This window comes from Nycticebus coucang, chromosome 3, assembly GCF_027406575.1.
Source record: "Nycticebus coucang isolate mNycCou1 chromosome 3, mNycCou1.pri, whole genome shotgun sequence".
NCBI classification, from domain to species: domain Eukaryota; kingdom Metazoa; phylum Chordata; class Mammalia; order Primates; family Lorisidae; genus Nycticebus; species Nycticebus coucang.
This window is the reverse complement of record NC_069782.1, coordinates 87,748,212-87,764,663: the sequence shown is the minus strand read 5'-3', so window position 1 is coordinate 87,764,663 and position 16,452 is coordinate 87,748,212. Positions and strand designations below refer to the sequence as shown.

Below are 16,452 nucleotides of genomic sequence, written 5' to 3'. Positions count from 1 at the left end.
TGAGGCAGGTAGATTTCTTGAGCTCATGAGTTTGAGGCCAGCCTGAGCAAAAGTGAGACCCCATATCTACTAAAAATAGAAAAACTGAGGCAAGAGGATCTCTTGAGCATGAGTTGGAGGTTGCTGTGAGCTATTACATCATAGCACACTACCCACGGTGAGCTTGAGATTCTGCCTCAAAAAAAGAACAAAACAAAACAAAATAAACAAAACAAACAAAGAAGAGGCACCTTAAAGACGAGGAAGGGCGAATCCATGCCTGAGAGATTCCCATACCCAAAACTGGAAGTAGAAACAAATGAAGTTAAAACAAGGATGAAAAGAGAAGTTACGAGGAGGAGGTGGCCGAGGCTGGGGTCAGGGAGGTTAACAGGCATTCCTGAGGACATTTTGCCAGCCCCAAAACAGAGGTCCAGGCCTGGAGTGGGGCATCCTCATGCACTAAGCACTGGATGGGTGAGTCTCACCAGCCGGGGTTAGTCCATGACTGGAACCAGATTTAGGAAGCACAGACTACTGGAGTTTTCAAACCAGAAATGGAGGAAAAGAGAGCAAGGACTTGGAGTGGAGAAAGGAAAGAGAAGTTGAAAGGCTCAGAGAGGGGCTCTAAGAATTGGAGAAGAAAATAAGGGGAGGAGATTATAAGGCTCGGAGAGGGGCTTTAGACCAATGCTCCCCTCACTAATAACTGGATGGATTCTGCGCAGGAGTCAGAGGGGTCCTCTTGTTTCCCTTTCACTCATCAGAACTAGAGTGTACCTACTTGAGAATGGTCCTACCGGGTGCATCCTGGCCCCTGAGGGTGCAAGTGGGCTGAGTTTGAAAAGGAAGTCATTTCGTGAGTTAGGGCCCGGTGAGAATATAAAGATGGGGGGGGCTTGCGCACTCCTTTCCGTGTCCTTGTGCTCAGTTCTTTTTGAGGCAAGTTCCAGTGATGGACCCTAACAGTAGAGGGCCATAGCATCATAGCTCACAGCAACCTCAAACTCTTGGGCTCAAGCAATCCTCTTGACTCAATTACTCATTTTTTTTAAGTAGAGACAGGGTCTCACTCTTGTTCAGGCTGGTCTGGACCTCGTGAGCTCAAGAGACTCACCTGCCTTGGCTTCTCAGTATTCTAGGACTACAGACATGAACCATCTTGCCCAGCCACTCAGAGCTCTTTGACCGTTGGTTGGAAGATTATCTTTCCTTTGCTGGGAGACTCAGGCTCTTCGCTGGGAAGCAGAAGCAATGGGCAGGCTGAAGCAGCCTAAGACTTTGGTGTTGGATAAAAGCAAATGCCCTTGCTTACAAATCCACTAGTGGGAACCACCTCCACAGCAGACATCCACCACAACCCCTCCAGCCACCAAACTGGTACCCGCCATGACCAGATCCTAAGCTGTCCTGTACTCAATTTTGTGGTTCTTTTTATAGAGATCTTTCACATGCTTTGTTAGATAAACTCCCACATATTTCAGCTTCTTTGGCACTATTGTAAAGGGAATACAGTCCTTGATTGTTTTTTCACCTTGACTGTTCATATATATAGAGGCTACAGATTTGTGGGTATTGATTTTATATCCTGAGACATGGCTATATTCCTTGATCATTTCTAGAGTTTTGCAGTTGAGTCCTTGGGGTTTTCAGATATACAATCATATCATCTGCTAAGAGTGACAGTTTGATCTCCTCTGATCCTATTTGGATAACCTGGATTGCCTTCTCATGCCTGATTGTGATGGCTGAGACTTCCATTACAAGTCTTATTAAAAAGTAGTGGAGACAATGGGCAACCTTGCCTGGTTCCTGATTTGAGTGGAAATGATTTCAATTTTACTCCATTCAACATGATATTGGCTGTGGGTTTGCTGTAGATGACCTCTATAAGTTTAAGAAATGTTCCTTCCATACCTATTTTCTTAGTGTTCTTATCAAGAAAGGATGCTGGAGGGCAGTGCTTATGGCTCAAAGCAGTAGGGTGCTGGCCCCATATGTCGGAGGTGGTGGGTTCAAACCCAGCCCCAGCAAAAAAACAAAACAAAATAAAAACTGCAAAACAAACAAAAAAGATGCTGGATATTATTAAAAGCTTTTTCCACATCAATTGAGAGAATCATATGGTCTTTATTTTTTATTTTGTTTATGTGATGTATTATATCTATAGTTTTGTGTATGTTAAACCATCCTTGGGACCCTGGGATGAAACCCACCTGGTCATGATGTATAATTTGTTTGATGTGTTGCTGGATTTTGTTTGCTAGGACCTTATTGAATATTTTTGCATCAATATTCATTAGAGATATTTGTCTATAATTGTATTTTCTTGTTGGGTCTTTTCCTGGTTTGGGGATCACAGTGATATTTGCTTTGTAGAATGTGTTGGGAGTAGTCCTTCTTTTTTGGTGTTTTGGAAAAGTTTAAGTAATATAGGTACTAGTTCCTCTTTAAAGGTTTAGTAGAGTTCTGATGTGAAGCCTGGTCCTGGACTTTTCTTTTGGGGGAGATTTCTTTTCTTTTTCTTTCTTTCTTGTTTTTTTACACTTTTTCTGTTTTTAGTCAGGGATGTGTTTGAACCCACCACATCCAGCATATGGGGCTGGCGCCCTACTCCTTTGAGCCACAGGCACCACCGTGGGAAAGATTTCTTATAATTGATGCTATTTCAGAACCTGATATAGGCTTGTTCAACATTTCCACTTCTTTTTGACTGAGTCTAGGAAGGTGGCGTGTTTCCAAGTATTGGTCTATTTCCTTCAGATTTTCATACTTCTGAGAATAGTGTTTTTTATAATATTCATTAAGGATTTTTTGAATTTCTGAGCAGTCTGCCATTATTTGGCCTTTATCATTTCTGATTGATGAAATTGGGAATTTTACTCTTTTATTTCTGGTTAGGTTGGCCAAAGGTTTATCTATTTTAATGGTCTTTTGAAAAAACCAACCTTTTGGTTTATTGATCTGTTGTATAATCCTTTTGTTTTCAATTTCATTTAATTCTGATCTAATTTTAGTTATTGCTTTTCTTCTGTGAGTTTGGAATTGAAATGTTCTTCCTTTTCCAGTTATTCAAGATAAGTTGTTAACTTCCTCTCTTTCTGTTCTTTTGAGGTAGGCTTGCAACACTATAAATTTCCTCTTAAGACTGCCTTTGCAGTATCCCAGAGGTTCTGGTAATTCGTGTCTTCATTGTTGTTTTGGTCCAAAAATTCAGTAATTTCCTTCCTAATCTCATCTATGACCCAGCTATCATTCAGCATGACGTTATTTATTTTCCATGATTTCGTATGAGTATGCAGATTCCTCTTGTTACTGAGTTCAACTGTTATTCCATGATGGTCCAAAAAAATACAAGGAATTATTTCTATTCTTTTAAATTTCCTGAGGTTAGACTTGTGACCTAAGATGTGATTAATTTTGGAGGATGTTCCATGGGCTGATGAGAAGAGTGTGTTTTCAGTTTTGTTGGGATGAAATGTTCTATAGACGTCTGTTAAATCTAAATGTTGAATGGTTACGTTTAAGTCTAAAATTTCTTTGCTTAGTTTCTTATTGGATGATCTATCCAACACTGCCAAAGGGGTGTTAAAATCTCTAACTATTATGGAGCTGGAGGAAATCAAGTTGCTCATGTCCCTTAGAGTCTCTCTTATATGTTGAGGGGCATTCTGGTTGGGTGCATAAATGTTAATAATTGAAATCTCATCATGCTTAGTGTTGCCCTTAACAAATATGAAGTGACCATCCTTATTTTTTCTTACTTTTGTTGATTTAAAGCCTATTGTATCTGTGAATAAAATTACAATACCTGCTTTTTTCTGATTGCCATTTGCCTGAATTATAGATGACCATCCCTTCACCCTTAGTCTATATTTATATTTTAAGGTAAGAAAATATTCTTGAATACAGCAGATATCTGGCCTGAGTTTTTGTATCAAGCCAGCCAACCTGTGCCTCTTCAGAGGACAATTTAAGCCATTCACATTAACAGAGAATATTGATAAGCCTGGTAGACTTTTGGGTATCGAGTTTTTCAAAAGTCCAGTGGACATTTTTAATCCCTTTGCCACTGTGGAAGTTGGAGTTTGATCAAAAGTTTCTGAGTGAGTTTACTTTGGTGGTAGAGGATTGTGCTGGTCCTTATGGAGGATAGGTCTGAGAATATCCTGGAGAGCTGGTTTAGTTATGGCAAATTTCTTCAACATGTGAATTTCATTAAAGTATTTAATTTCTCTATCATAAATGAAACTCAGTTTCGCTGGATACAGGATCCTAGGTTGAAAGTTATTCTGTTTTAGAAGATTAAAGGTTGATAACCATCCTCTTTTAGCTTGAAAGGTTTCATCAGAGAGATCTGCAGTCATTCTAATATTCTTCCCCTTGTGGGTTATGGTTTTCTTATGTCTGGCTGCTTGCAGAATGTTTTCCTTCATATTAACTTTGGCGAAGTTAATTATAATGTGTATAGGAGATGTTTTATTTGTGTTGAGTCATGCTGGGGTTCTGAAACTGTCTGCTATCTGAATTTCAGAATCGCTTACCATGTTTGGGAAGTTTTGGTCAATTATTTCTTGCAGTAGAGCATCTGTGCCTTTTGAAGCAACCTGATCATCTTCAGGAATTCCTGTAATGCAAATATTAGTTTTCTTTGAATTATCCCAGAGCTCTCTGAGAGAATGATCCATTTTTGCTTTTCACTTCTCTTCCTCTTTGAGCATTTTGGAGGATTCAAAAGCTTTGTCTTCAATGTCAGAGACCCTTTCTTCTGCCTACTCTGCTCTGTTACTGAAGGATTCTACTGTATTTTTCAGATCTCTGAGGGATGCAAGTTCTTGCCTCAATGTGTCTAAATCTTTGGTGATTTTGTCTTTGAATTTGTTGAATTCTTGAGACAACTTTTGAATTACTTCTTGAAATTCTAATTACATCTTTACCTCCATTCTGTTGATCTTATTTGCCATCCAAATTCTGAACTCGATTTCTGACATCTCAGCCATTTGTTTATGAATGGGATCAACTGGTGTGTCTGTTTTATCATTTCTTGGGGGAGTTGATCTACTCTGATTAGTCAGAGTTTTTCTGCTGATATTGCAGAGTTTTTCTGCTGATTCTGCCCCATGATTATTTTTCACTGTTTGGCTAGATGGCCAGGTAAGTTGAAATTGGATTGGGGGATCCTACAATTGTGGTTAACCAGTTTTTTGCAAAGGATCTGGGACTGGTGACTGTAGTTTTTCACCTATAGCTTTGCAAAGGACTTGTACAGTATAACAGTCTGAGGCTCTGAGGACCTACTTTGTTTGGTGGGGGTAGGAGGCTCTGTCTTGTATTCAGCTGGTCTTTTTCTGATCTTAGTGGATCGGTGACTCTGGGTTGAAATCTCAGCTGCAGAGAAATACAAGCAACTAAGACACCCCACCCCCATGGACAACAACTGGGAGAGGAATATCAACCCTTCTCATTGCCACACAACCGGGGTACCACCCGAGAGGGTCCTTGGGTGATTGGCCCAGGTTAGGATTTCCAAACCAATTGACCCAGTCAGTACCAACTCTCAAGTGGGAGAATTCAAAAGGTCTCTAGTAATTAGATAGCAGAGGACTACGGGCTGCTCAAATGTGGCTCACTCCGGTGCTCTGTGGAGTCAGAAAGGCCCACCCAGTAGCGGAGTTAGACCAGGGGGCTGGTATCTCTTTCCCCACCTCACTCCTCTTTCACACCCAGTCACTCGTAACCCCAGGGGCTGTGGTCCTGCTCCCTCCAATGAGCAGATGTGCCAGGGTTTTGCATCTTCCAAAGTCAAAGGAAAGTCAATGCCCCCTTGGCCCGGCCACCACCCTCTGTCACCTGCCAGCTAAGGGAGGTGAGGCCTGCCTGCCTCGGCTACTCAATGGCAACTGGAGAGTGTTCCACCTGAGCTCAGTCCAAACCTGACGAAAACAAGTCAGCAAATTATTTTGTTCTTCAGCCACTGTGCCTTTGCCCCAGCCACTCTGCAGCACTGGTATCTGTATAGGGTGAGGTCTGGCTTCCTCTGGCAATCCTCAGAGTTGGGGAGGTGTCTCTCCAAGATTAGACCCTGGTGGGATTGCTCTACCATTGCTGGATCTTCATGGGATGGGTCCCTGCACAGCTCGGCAGCTCCCACAGTGAGGAAAGTGGCTGTAGCAGCAGCTCCGGGAGTGTGGGGGCACATGGCTCCAGCAGCAGGGCAGGGCATGCTGTGTGCAGTTCTGGAAGGGTGGATGCCCAGCAGCTCTGGCAGGGCAAAACAAGCAGTTCTAGCAGGGTGGCTTTTGCTAGGTGGGGTGCAGTGGGTGCCTGGCTCTGGCAGGGCAGGGTGCAGGGCTCACAGCTCTGGAAGGGCAGCTCTGGCTGGGTGGGATGCGTAGCTCTGGCAGGGTAGGGCACTGTGCACTTGGTTCTGGCAAGACAGGCACATGGCTCCAAGCCTCCTTCCACAACTGGTTTGCACTTTCACAGAGCCAAGCTCGACAGCCTCCCTGCTTTGTCTGCATTACTGCTGGGCTCACTGTTAAACAGTGTAGCTTTTCTACCACAGGCTTGCAGTGCCTGGATCAGGCAATAGACTGCAAATATTCTGGTCTCTGCAGGGGTTAGGCTTCTGGACCATCAGGTGAGGAGGGGAGGGTGGACTGGAAGTTCAAAGTGGCAGGGAAAACGTTAGTTCAACTTTCATACCTGGCAAGAGAGCGCTCAGTGTCACAGCAAGGTCCCTCTGGATAAGTAGTCCCCACTTTCTGCAACTCTCTCCCATGGGGTGAGACAAGAGGTCTTCAGTTCACTGTTTGCCTGTAGAAAACCTACAGCGAGCCAAATAGAAAAACAAACAAACAAAAAAAAAACAACTCTCTGGGAGCAGGGGATAGATACTTTTCCTTTGGGATGAGTTTTGTACCTGAAATTTGCTTTCTTGGAGTCGCAGCTTGCCTCAGCAGAGGTGACGTGCAATTATCACTCTTCTCTCTCAGCTCGGCTCCCAGTGTTCAGTATTGTTGGGTACTTCTTGGTCATAGTCCTTTCCTCTGGATGGGAGCTTCTGTTGAAGGCTGGCTCCAGTCAGCCATCTTGCCCCTCCTCCCCCTGGCTGTTTTTATATACTCTCAAATATTCTTCAAATCAGTTTCTTTAACACATTTCCTTGCTGATCAGTCCATTTATGAATTAAAACAAAGTTGCTTTCTAAGGTAGCATGCAGGGTAGCGTGGGGGTCAGCGTGGTCTTTGTGAGATTCCCTGATGGTGTATTGTGGCCAGGGCCAGAAAGTGGCCTGTCAACCTCATCTTCAAATACTTAAAAAATAGAATTGGATTCCGGGGTGGCTCTGTGAGCAAGTGGATATGTGGACAGAAGGCTGTATCATTGGTTTTGATGAGTATATGAACCTTGTATTAGATGATGCTAAAGAGCTTCATTCTAAAACAAAGTCAAGAAGACAACTGGGTCAGATCATACTAAAAGGAGATAATATTGTTCTGCTACAAAGTTTCTCCAACTAGAAATGATCAATGAAGTAAGAAATTGTTGAGAAGGCAATACAGGATTTGGGGGCCTACTTTGTTGGGAGTATCTTTCTAAAACATTTGTTCACATGGTTATGATTACTCTTATGCTATTTCAAAGTGATAATAAATGCCATGGGATTTTATTATTATTATTATTAAATCATAGCTGTGTACATTAATGCAATCATGGGGCACCATACACTGGTTTTATAGACCGTTTGACATATTTCCATCACACTGGTTAACATAGCCTTCCTGGCATTTTCTTAGTTATTGTGTTAAGACATTTATATTCTACATTTACTAAGTTTCACATGTACCCTTGTAAGATGCACTGTAGGTGTAATCCCACAAATCACCCTCCCTCCATCTATCCTCCCCCCTCCCTCCCCTCCCTCTCCCTCTTCCCCATATTCTTAGGTTATAACTGGGTTACAGCTTTGATATGAAAGCCACAAATTAGTTTCATAGTAGGGCTGAGTACATTGGATACTTTTTCTTCCATTCTTGAGATACTTTACTAAGAAGAATATGTTCCAGCTCCATCCATGTATACATGAAAGAGGTAAAGTCTCCATCTTTCTTTACGTGGGATTGTTTTTATTAAAGAAATTAATTAAACCAATTCTGGTCTCACTATGTTTGTTGACGATTTTGCTGTTGAGCTTTAGACATTGTATAACTGATCTAATATGTTTCTCATAACAACCCTATGACAGATATGATTACTATTTCCATTTTGCATATGAAGAGACTCAGAGAGATTAAGAAGCTTGACAAGTTTTACTGACCCGGCAAGTGGCAAAGCTAGGATTATATGCCTCAGTGCCTGACAGTGAGAGACTGAGTTAGACCAACGTACTTTCTTCTAGGTGGTTTTCTACCTGGGTGTGGACTGTCCAGCCCCTCTTCTGCCTGTCTACCTGGCCTCTCTCTCCCCAAATGCAGGGCACTTCCCTCTCAGACCCTTCCCTCTGCCCCACCTCACCAGACATGCCTCAGGGCCTGCAGTGCTGGAGGTATCTTCCTGGTGTGAGCAAACCTTCAGGAAAGGATCATTGCCCACAAGCTAAGTAAGAGTAACATTCCCCTAAGCCTTCCTTCCAGTCTTAGGAGCTTTGACCTTCTCATGTGATCTGAAGCATTGCTGAATCTGCCAGCTGGGTATTCTGGGAATTTCCAGAACTGAATAGTTCACCTGTGGCCCATTGCCAATCTGAGGGGGTGACAATAATTACCAATGGTACTGACTGAGAGTGAAACTGTCAGTGCAGGTTACCTAGAACATAGACATAAAAGACTTTGCACTTTACCAGCGGTGCAGGAAAGAATGTCCACCATGCGACCTTACCCTGCCCCTAACTCCTGTCTGAATCAGACCTGGGCTCATACTGTTGGACTGGAGACACTATAATGACTGCTTCCTGACAGAATTCACACACGCTTTCCTGACTTGTGTGTCTTTCATGGGCATACTACACTAAAGAACACTGGCATCCTGAGATGAGCTGTGCTCTGGGGGAATTTTGGATTATCAAGTGCTTGTGCATAATGACTCTAAATGGACAGGGCTTCCACCTCTGTCTGACACTGCAGCTGCCTAAGATTCTGCCAGGAAGATAAGCCAACTCTACAGTGCAGCTCGGAGTTTGTGTCAGTCAATTGTCCCATGAATCTAAGGGACATACCTTTGCAGCCACATGCAGGTCTGTAGGTGTGTGAAGTCAACCAGCTCTGTTAAGTGGGTATCTGGGTTGGAAGGGTAGACTGAAGGACAGGTTCATCCATGGCCTTGGCTGGCCTAGCAGTCCCAGTGAGTTCTGGGGCATAAAACCAAGGGCAGGGTGCTTTTTGGGGTCTCAGCTTCAGTACGACAGGAGGTGTGTACCAGGAGACTCTCCTCCTTGTGCAGCTTTCCTGAACCTGGAGGGACCAGCCTGCCACGAATGCCAACCATCTTCTGTCCCCTGTTGCCTCTCTGTGAGCAGCAAAGTAGCTTTTCTTAAGTCTGTACATTGTCTCACTGGGCTCACAAGACCGGTAGAGGGACAAGGGGCATGGTGGGCCAGTTTCACATGTGCATTTACCCCCCAGCCTACCTTCTCAGCTCTTCACGTCTTCCCAGTTCAGGAAACATGCTGGGGACAAAGAGAGGGAACGACACAGCAATGAGGAACTCTCCCTTCCGAAAAACCCTGGGATCTCTCTTGAAAATCAATTCTCTGTTCCAGTGATGAGGTTTTCATCCCAAAACAAGTTAGGAAGAGGTCTGCCTTTCTGCCCCCTTGGCCTGGTTCCCTCCAGGACATAGAAGATCCAGCAGTTGGCACTCTATTTGCTGAAACTGAAGAGATGGGAACAAACAACTCCACTGCCTCCCCAGCACTGCCGTCTCCACACCCTCCTTACCAGGAGCAAGTCCCCTCCCAGACTGGATGCTCAGGGAAGGCAGAGGCTGCCTCCCTTCACCTGCCCACACTTAGCAGATAACAAAGGGCCAGTAAATGTTTGCTAGTGAAGGAACCTGGGCCCCCTGTGTCCTGACGGCTTGGAGGCTAGAGCGAGCAGAGGCTTCAGCAACGAGCTCTTTCTATATCTCCAGGCTGGAATCCTCTAAACTCTAAAGTGACTTCACACTCTTTTTCTCTCTCCTCAAACACCTTGGACCTCATTTCCTCACTGCTGCTTAAGTGACGGTGTCTCAGTGAGGGAAGGACACTCACATTAACTAAGTCTGTCCCCAAAGCCAGGTTCTGGGCTAACCCGGAGGGTATAGTCCTGCATGGAGGGCTGCCACCCTCCCCCGTCTGGTCACTCTTCCCAGCATATGCCGGTGAGCTCCTCCCCACTTGGATGTGACTAAGAGAGTTGTTTTGAGTACCATGAATACTTTTTTGGTGGGCAACTTTATGAATTTTGTTGCAATTTCAGTTTGTTGTAAATAGTTTGATAGAAATACAAACTTACAGAAAAGTTGCAAGGATAGTTCTAGAAACTCCCATGTGCCTTAACCCAGATTTACCAATTTAAACCAAGATTTATTTGTATTATGAAATTTTAAGTTTATCTTAATAGGCTTTTTTTCAGGATGTTTACATTATCGCTTTCAGTTGAAATTTTGCATTTTGTAGTACATATTTATTTCTAGTTGAGTTTTAAAGAGTTGGAATTAGTGTGTTTTTACTTATAAAGTGTCCCTAAAGTTGCCATACATAGGGAAACAGGGAGATTGTAGCTAAATGTACCTTTATTTGCAAGATGTTCTCTGTGCATTGCCAAATCATTCTACACACATGAAGTCTTCTCTCCTGCTCATGAAGAACCCATTCCAAGACATCTATTGGTATGCAGAGTTCCCTGTAGTTAAAAATTTTCAAATGTTCTCTTCCCCACTATTGTCCCAGAACATGAATTTTACAGAGGGAGTAGTAAACTGAATTTGTATCAACTCAACTCAAAATTTATTTGAAAAAATCTGCTTTTTGTTGTGCTTATTTTGGTACTTTCTGACTTCAGATGCATCAGTAATTTTTTCTTTTTAATTAACAGACTATGTTGGGGGTGTACTTTTAGGTTTATGAAAAAACTGAGCAAAAAGTACAGAATTCTCAGATATTCCTTCCTTCCCAGTTCCCTTATTATTAACATCCTGTGTTAATGTGGCACATTTGTTATGCTTTATGAACCAATATTGACAATTATTATCAATAAACCCTGTGGTCTGCATCAGAGCTCACTCTTGGTGAAGCACATGCCATGGGTCTTGACAATGTGCAGGAACAGTGATTTGCATCCATCACACAGGGTGGTTTCATAGTCTTTGACATTCCCCTCGCACCCCCGCTCAGCCCCGGCTGCCCTGAGCATCAGCCATCTGCACAGTCCAGAGGGAGTTCCTGTTGAGTGGTGAGGGAAGGACTAGCCCCAGGGATGACCAGGAACTGTTCTTGACATTTTCTGTGTATTGACTCGTTCCCCCGGCAGCCATGTTGGGTGGGCACAGGTTGAGAGGCTGAGCTTGCTGGTGTGAGAGGAGCTTCCATCAGAGGGAAAAGGTTAATCAAGAATTGATTTTATTAGAAAAAAAAAATCAAGATTTGATATAAGATCATCTACATTTATCAAAAATTTTGTTTTTACAAAAGTGTGAGCAGGTATTTTTTATAAGAAAAAAATTCTCGTGTTAAGAAAAGAAAATCATAAAAATGGCAAAAGTTTAGAAGACAAATTTGAGTTGGACACTTAGAAAAGTTACTTACCCTGCAGATATCAGAATTTTGTGTCTATACATGAGTGTATATGCCACTTCTGACTTATCCGTCCATGCATTGCTGATTACTGAGGTTGATTCTATATCCTGACTACAGTGAACAGTGCTGCAATAAACATGGTGTGCAGCTGTCTCTTTGATATGCTTTCTTTTCTTTTGGATATATACCCAGAGGTTTGAAGAACTCTCTATTGGCTTCCATAGTGGCTGCACTAATTTACATTCTCACCAGCAGTTGTAGTGCCTCTCCTTTTCTCCATATCCTTGATAGCATCTGTTTTTTGTTTTCTTTTGGGGGAGGTGGTTTTTTTTTGTTTGTTTGTTTTTGGTCTTTTTGATAACAATCATTCTAACTATGGTGAGATGGGATCTCACTATGGTTTTGATTTGTATTTCCCTGATAGTGATGTTGAGAATTTTTTTCATATGCTCTTTGGCCACATGTATGTCTTCTTTTCAGAAATGCCTATTGAGATCCTTTGCCTGTTTAAATCTGGAGTACTTGTTTATTTGCTACTGAGCTGTTTTAACTCCTATGTATTTTGTTAATCCTTTGTCAGATGGTTTGCAAGTATTTTCTCCTATTTTGTGTGTTGTTTCTTCACTCCATCAGTGTTTCCTTTTTTGTATAGTTTTTTATTGATGTAATCCCATTTTTCTGTTTTTGTTGCCTGTGTTTTTGATACCTTACCCTCCAAAAATCTTTGCCCGGATCAAGGCCTGGAAGGCATTGATGTTTTCTTCTAGTAGTTTCATTGTTTCAGGGTTCCATTTGGAGTTGATAGTTGTATGGGGAAAGATGTGGGGATCTAATTTATTTTCTTACATATGGATATCCAGTTTTCGCAGCATCCTTTATTCGAACATCTATCCCTTTGCAAAGAATATTCTTCACTCCTTTGCCAAAGATCAACTGGCTATAAATACCTGGATTTATTTCTGGGTTTTCTATTCTGTTCCCTTGGTGTATGTGTCTATTTTTATGCCAGTACCATGTTGTTTTGATTACTACAGGTTTATAATATATTTTGAAGTCAGGTAATAAGATGCTTCCAGCTTTGCATCTTTTGCTTGGAATTGCTTTGACTATTTGAGGTCTTCAGTGGTTCCATGTGAATTTTAGAGTGGATCTTTCAATTTCTGTGAAGTGTGTCATTAGTATTCTCATAGGGATTGCACTGCATCTGAGGGTTGCTTTTGACAGCATGGTAATTTTCACAATATCAGTTCTTCCCATCCATGTACATGGGATGCATTTCCTTTTCTGTGACTACTCCTTAGTGTTTTATAATTTTTCTTGTAGAGCTCCTTTACCTCCTGATTAAATTTATTTTTAGGATTTTTTTCCCTTATAGCTATGGTAAAAGGGATTGCTTTCTTAATTTGTTTTTCTGCCCGTTTGTTGCTGGTGTATAGAAACACTACTGGTTTTTGTATGTTACCTTTGTATTCTAAAACTTTACTGGATTTGTCCATCACTTCTAAGATTTTCTTGGTGGAGCTTTTAGTATTTTCTGTAAGATCATGTCATCTGCAAACAGGGAGAATTTGACTTCCTAAAGAATGAAATGTGTTATTCGAAGCAGCATGGAGGGAGCTGGAGGTCCCTATGTTAAGTGAAATAAGCCAGAAAGACAAACATCACATGTTCACGCTCTCACTGGTATGTGGGAGCTAAAAAAGATGGTCTCAAGGTGGTAGAGAGTAGGATGATAGTTTCCAGAGGGTGAAAGAGGTAGAAGGAGGCAACAATAAACAGAGGTTGGTTAATGGGCACAAAAATACAGTTACATAGAAGGATTAAGTTCTAGTGTTCAAGAGCAGAGTAAGGTGACTACAGTTAACACTAATTTAGTAAATATTTCAAAATAGCAAAGAGAGAAAGTTTGAAATATTCCCAACACAAAGAAATGATAGATGTTTGAGGTGATGAATACTCTAGTTACCCTGATTTGATCATTGCACATTACATGGATGTATCAAAGTATCACGTGTGCCCTAAGTATATATAGGTTTAATGTCTTAATAAAAAATTACTTAACCCCTCTACCTCATTTTCTTCATCTGAAAAAATGGTCACACTGTTAGCATTGAAGCCACAGAGCTGCCTTCAGAATTCAGGGAAGGGCTGTGAAAAAGCAACGTCTGCCATGTTGAGAGTTCCCAACATGTATTTCCTTAAAAAATGCTGACTTTACTTTTAGAACAGTTTTAGATGTACAGAAAAATTGAGAAGATAGTGTGGACAGTTCTCATATACCTGTACACAATTCCCTCTATTATCAACACTTTACATTACTGTGGTACAGTTGTGAAAATTATTTCTTTTCTTTGTAGCAGGCCATGTTTTCCACACATTGTTAAATGCTATTTATATATTGTTATGAACTACATTCCAAATTTTATTCAGATTTCTATAGGTTTTAACTGATTTCTTTTATCCTGTTTTACAATATGTCTTCATTTCGATTCTCTTTATTATCTATCCTTATCACTTCTGCCCAAACAGACATTCAGCGAATGCCTCCTCCTCTTGCCATTTCTAGGCAGGTGCCACCCAGGCAGTGAGATGTGAACTCTCAGCCCTTTATTAGGGAGCAGAGGGTGAAGCTAAACCTGGAGTTTCACCAGCTAAACCTGAAGTCAGGACCCTGGATCAGGGCTGAGAAATGTGCAGGCCACTTGAGTGTGTGTGTGTGTGTGTGTATACATGTGTCTCAGTGTGTACGTGTATGCAAGTGGGCGTGTTTACACACGAGCGCACACGTGTACATGTATGTGCATGTGCGTGCATGTGTGTGTGGCATGTCTGGGGCTTTTGCTTCAGGTTGAACAGAAAAATGTGTGAGTCGGGCAGGGGCTTTTGTTTTCAGGAGATCAGGAAAGTGAGACCAGGGGTGGGTGCAACTCCTACTGCTCCTATTCCAGTCAAGGCCACAGGTTTGAAGCTTCTCTTGAGCAACAGACCATTCACTGTCTAGCAATTCCCTCACGATGAATCAGAGAGATGTCTTAACCCAGGATCAAGTGTGGAGCCTGGACTGGCTTATAAACCCTCCTTGGTTTTGTCCACTTCACTGGCACCAGCTCCTTGCTGTAGCTCCACTTTCCTCTGCGCTGAGAGGTAAGTGCCCTTTCCTTGGCTGGACCTTAGTGGTCTACAGGGTGGTGTTTGCAAGTGGTCTCCTTGGCAGCCACAGTCCTCCCCTGCCTGAGCACCTCAGGTCTGACATTGCATTTGGACCCAAGTAGACCAGTCCTTGCTGTGCTTGGTAGATGCAGCCCTAGGACTTGGGGATGGCTAAGCAGAAGTGAGGTGGGGACCACTGGTAAGGGACGTGTGGCTAAAGTACTGTTGTCTGAGGAGAACATTTAGCTTGGCCCACCATAGAACCCTCCCAGGTAAGGGTGGATGAGGTGGTGTGGGCAAATGAGGAGTACTCTTTCAGACTTCGGGTGGTATGGGATGTTTTTTTCTTCCTCCTCCTATCCACAAATTAAAAATGCACCATATATCAAACACAGCAGAGGCCACCACACAGATTTAGAAGATGTTGTGCTTTCTCTAGGCCGGTGATGTGGAAAGGCCAGAGAGAGGAGGTTGGTGGGGGCTATGAAGAACTGCTGCCAGCCTTCCTTGTCTTTTTGAAGGCTGACGTGAGGCTGGGACAATGTCTAAGCTTGAAGAGCACCTAGAAGGGATCGTCAACATTTTCCACCAGTACTCAGTCCTGAAGGGGCACTACGACACCCTCACCAAGGGTGAGATGAAGCAGCTGCTGACGAAGGAACTTGCAAACATCACCCAGGTAGAGGATGCCCCCCATGCCCAGAGCTGCACTGAGGGGAGTAGCAGGGCCTGAAGCAGGATGCTGGGACAACGCTGGGGTGGGGGCAGCCTGACTGAGCTCTGAGGATGCTCTGCCCCTGCTGTTCGGGAAGTCCTGTGCCCCCCTCTTTCAGTAACTCGCTCTGTTACTCAAGGCTCTATTCATGCCCTCTGTCCAGAGCCTGCTTCCTCACATGTAGACTGGAGACAGGTGCAGGGTGGGAGGCTAGGCTAGGTGAGCTGCAGGGTACCTTCCAGGTCAGCCCTTGCTGCTTCCAGGATGATTCATGACAAGTGCATCTCTGCATTGTCACGCAGGATTATCCAACAGTGTTGGCTAGTGAGTTAATATTCTGTCCCTGCCGTCAAGCTCAGCTCTGATGGATGAGGGGCTTGAGAAAGATTCTTGTTGGAGGCTCTGAGCTCACAGTCTCTGCCATTTCTTTCTTTTAGAATGCCAGAGACAGAGGTGGTATTGACAAGATATTTGAAGGTCTGGATGCCAATAGAGACCAGGTGGTGGACTTCGTTGAATTTATGACCCTGGTGGCCATTCTGCTGCGGCTTACCCACGAAGAGATCCACAAACCTTAGGAAACTCTCTGCCTGCCTTTCTCCCAGCAGTGCCTTTAATTCCCTCCCCCAAGCCTAATGACTTGCCTGAGGGGAGGGAGTCAATAAAACAGGCTCAGGAAAAGCTTTCATGGTGTCATGTCCTCTTTTCGTGTGGTGACCCCCAACTCCATCACACCTCCCCTGCTATCTGCCAGCCTCATTTATACCATTTGTACCCCAACCCCACTCCATTTGTTCACCCAATATTTATTGAATGCCCACTATTTATT

At 43.1% G+C, this 16,452-nt stretch overlaps 1 protein-coding gene and 1 pseudogene across 1 annotated transcript; both read left to right on the top strand.

Moving 5' to 3' along the window:
- The first annotated feature begins 7,241 nt into the window (after positions 1-7,241).
- LOC128582168 (small nuclear ribonucleoprotein E-like) lies at positions 7,242-7,502 on the top strand (annotated as a pseudogene).
- A 7,264-nt stretch (positions 7,503-14,766) lies between these two features.
- LOC128582094 (protein S100-A12-like) lies at positions 14,767-16,307 on the top strand. Its single transcript, XM_053585643.1, has 3 exons — positions 14,767-14,902; positions 15,430-15,587; positions 16,061-16,307. The coding sequence occupies exons 2-3, from the start codon at positions 15,450-15,452 to the stop codon at positions 16,199-16,201; spliced, it is 279 nt and encodes a 92-aa protein (XP_053441618.1). The 5' UTR covers positions 14,767-14,902; positions 15,430-15,449; the 3' UTR covers positions 16,202-16,307.
- The last annotated feature ends 145 nt before the right edge of the window (positions 16,308-16,452 follow it).

Excerpts from the sequence above, each read along its gene's own strand:
- LOC128582094 (XM_053585643.1), top strand. The coding sequence starts at position 15,450 with ATGTCTAAGCTTGAAGAGCACCTAGAAGGGATCGTCAACATTTTCCAC. Across the intron at positions 15,588-16,060 it reads AACTTGCAAACATCACCCAG|AATGCCAGAGACAGAGGTGG; the intron begins GTAGAGGATGCC and ends TCTTTCTTTTAG.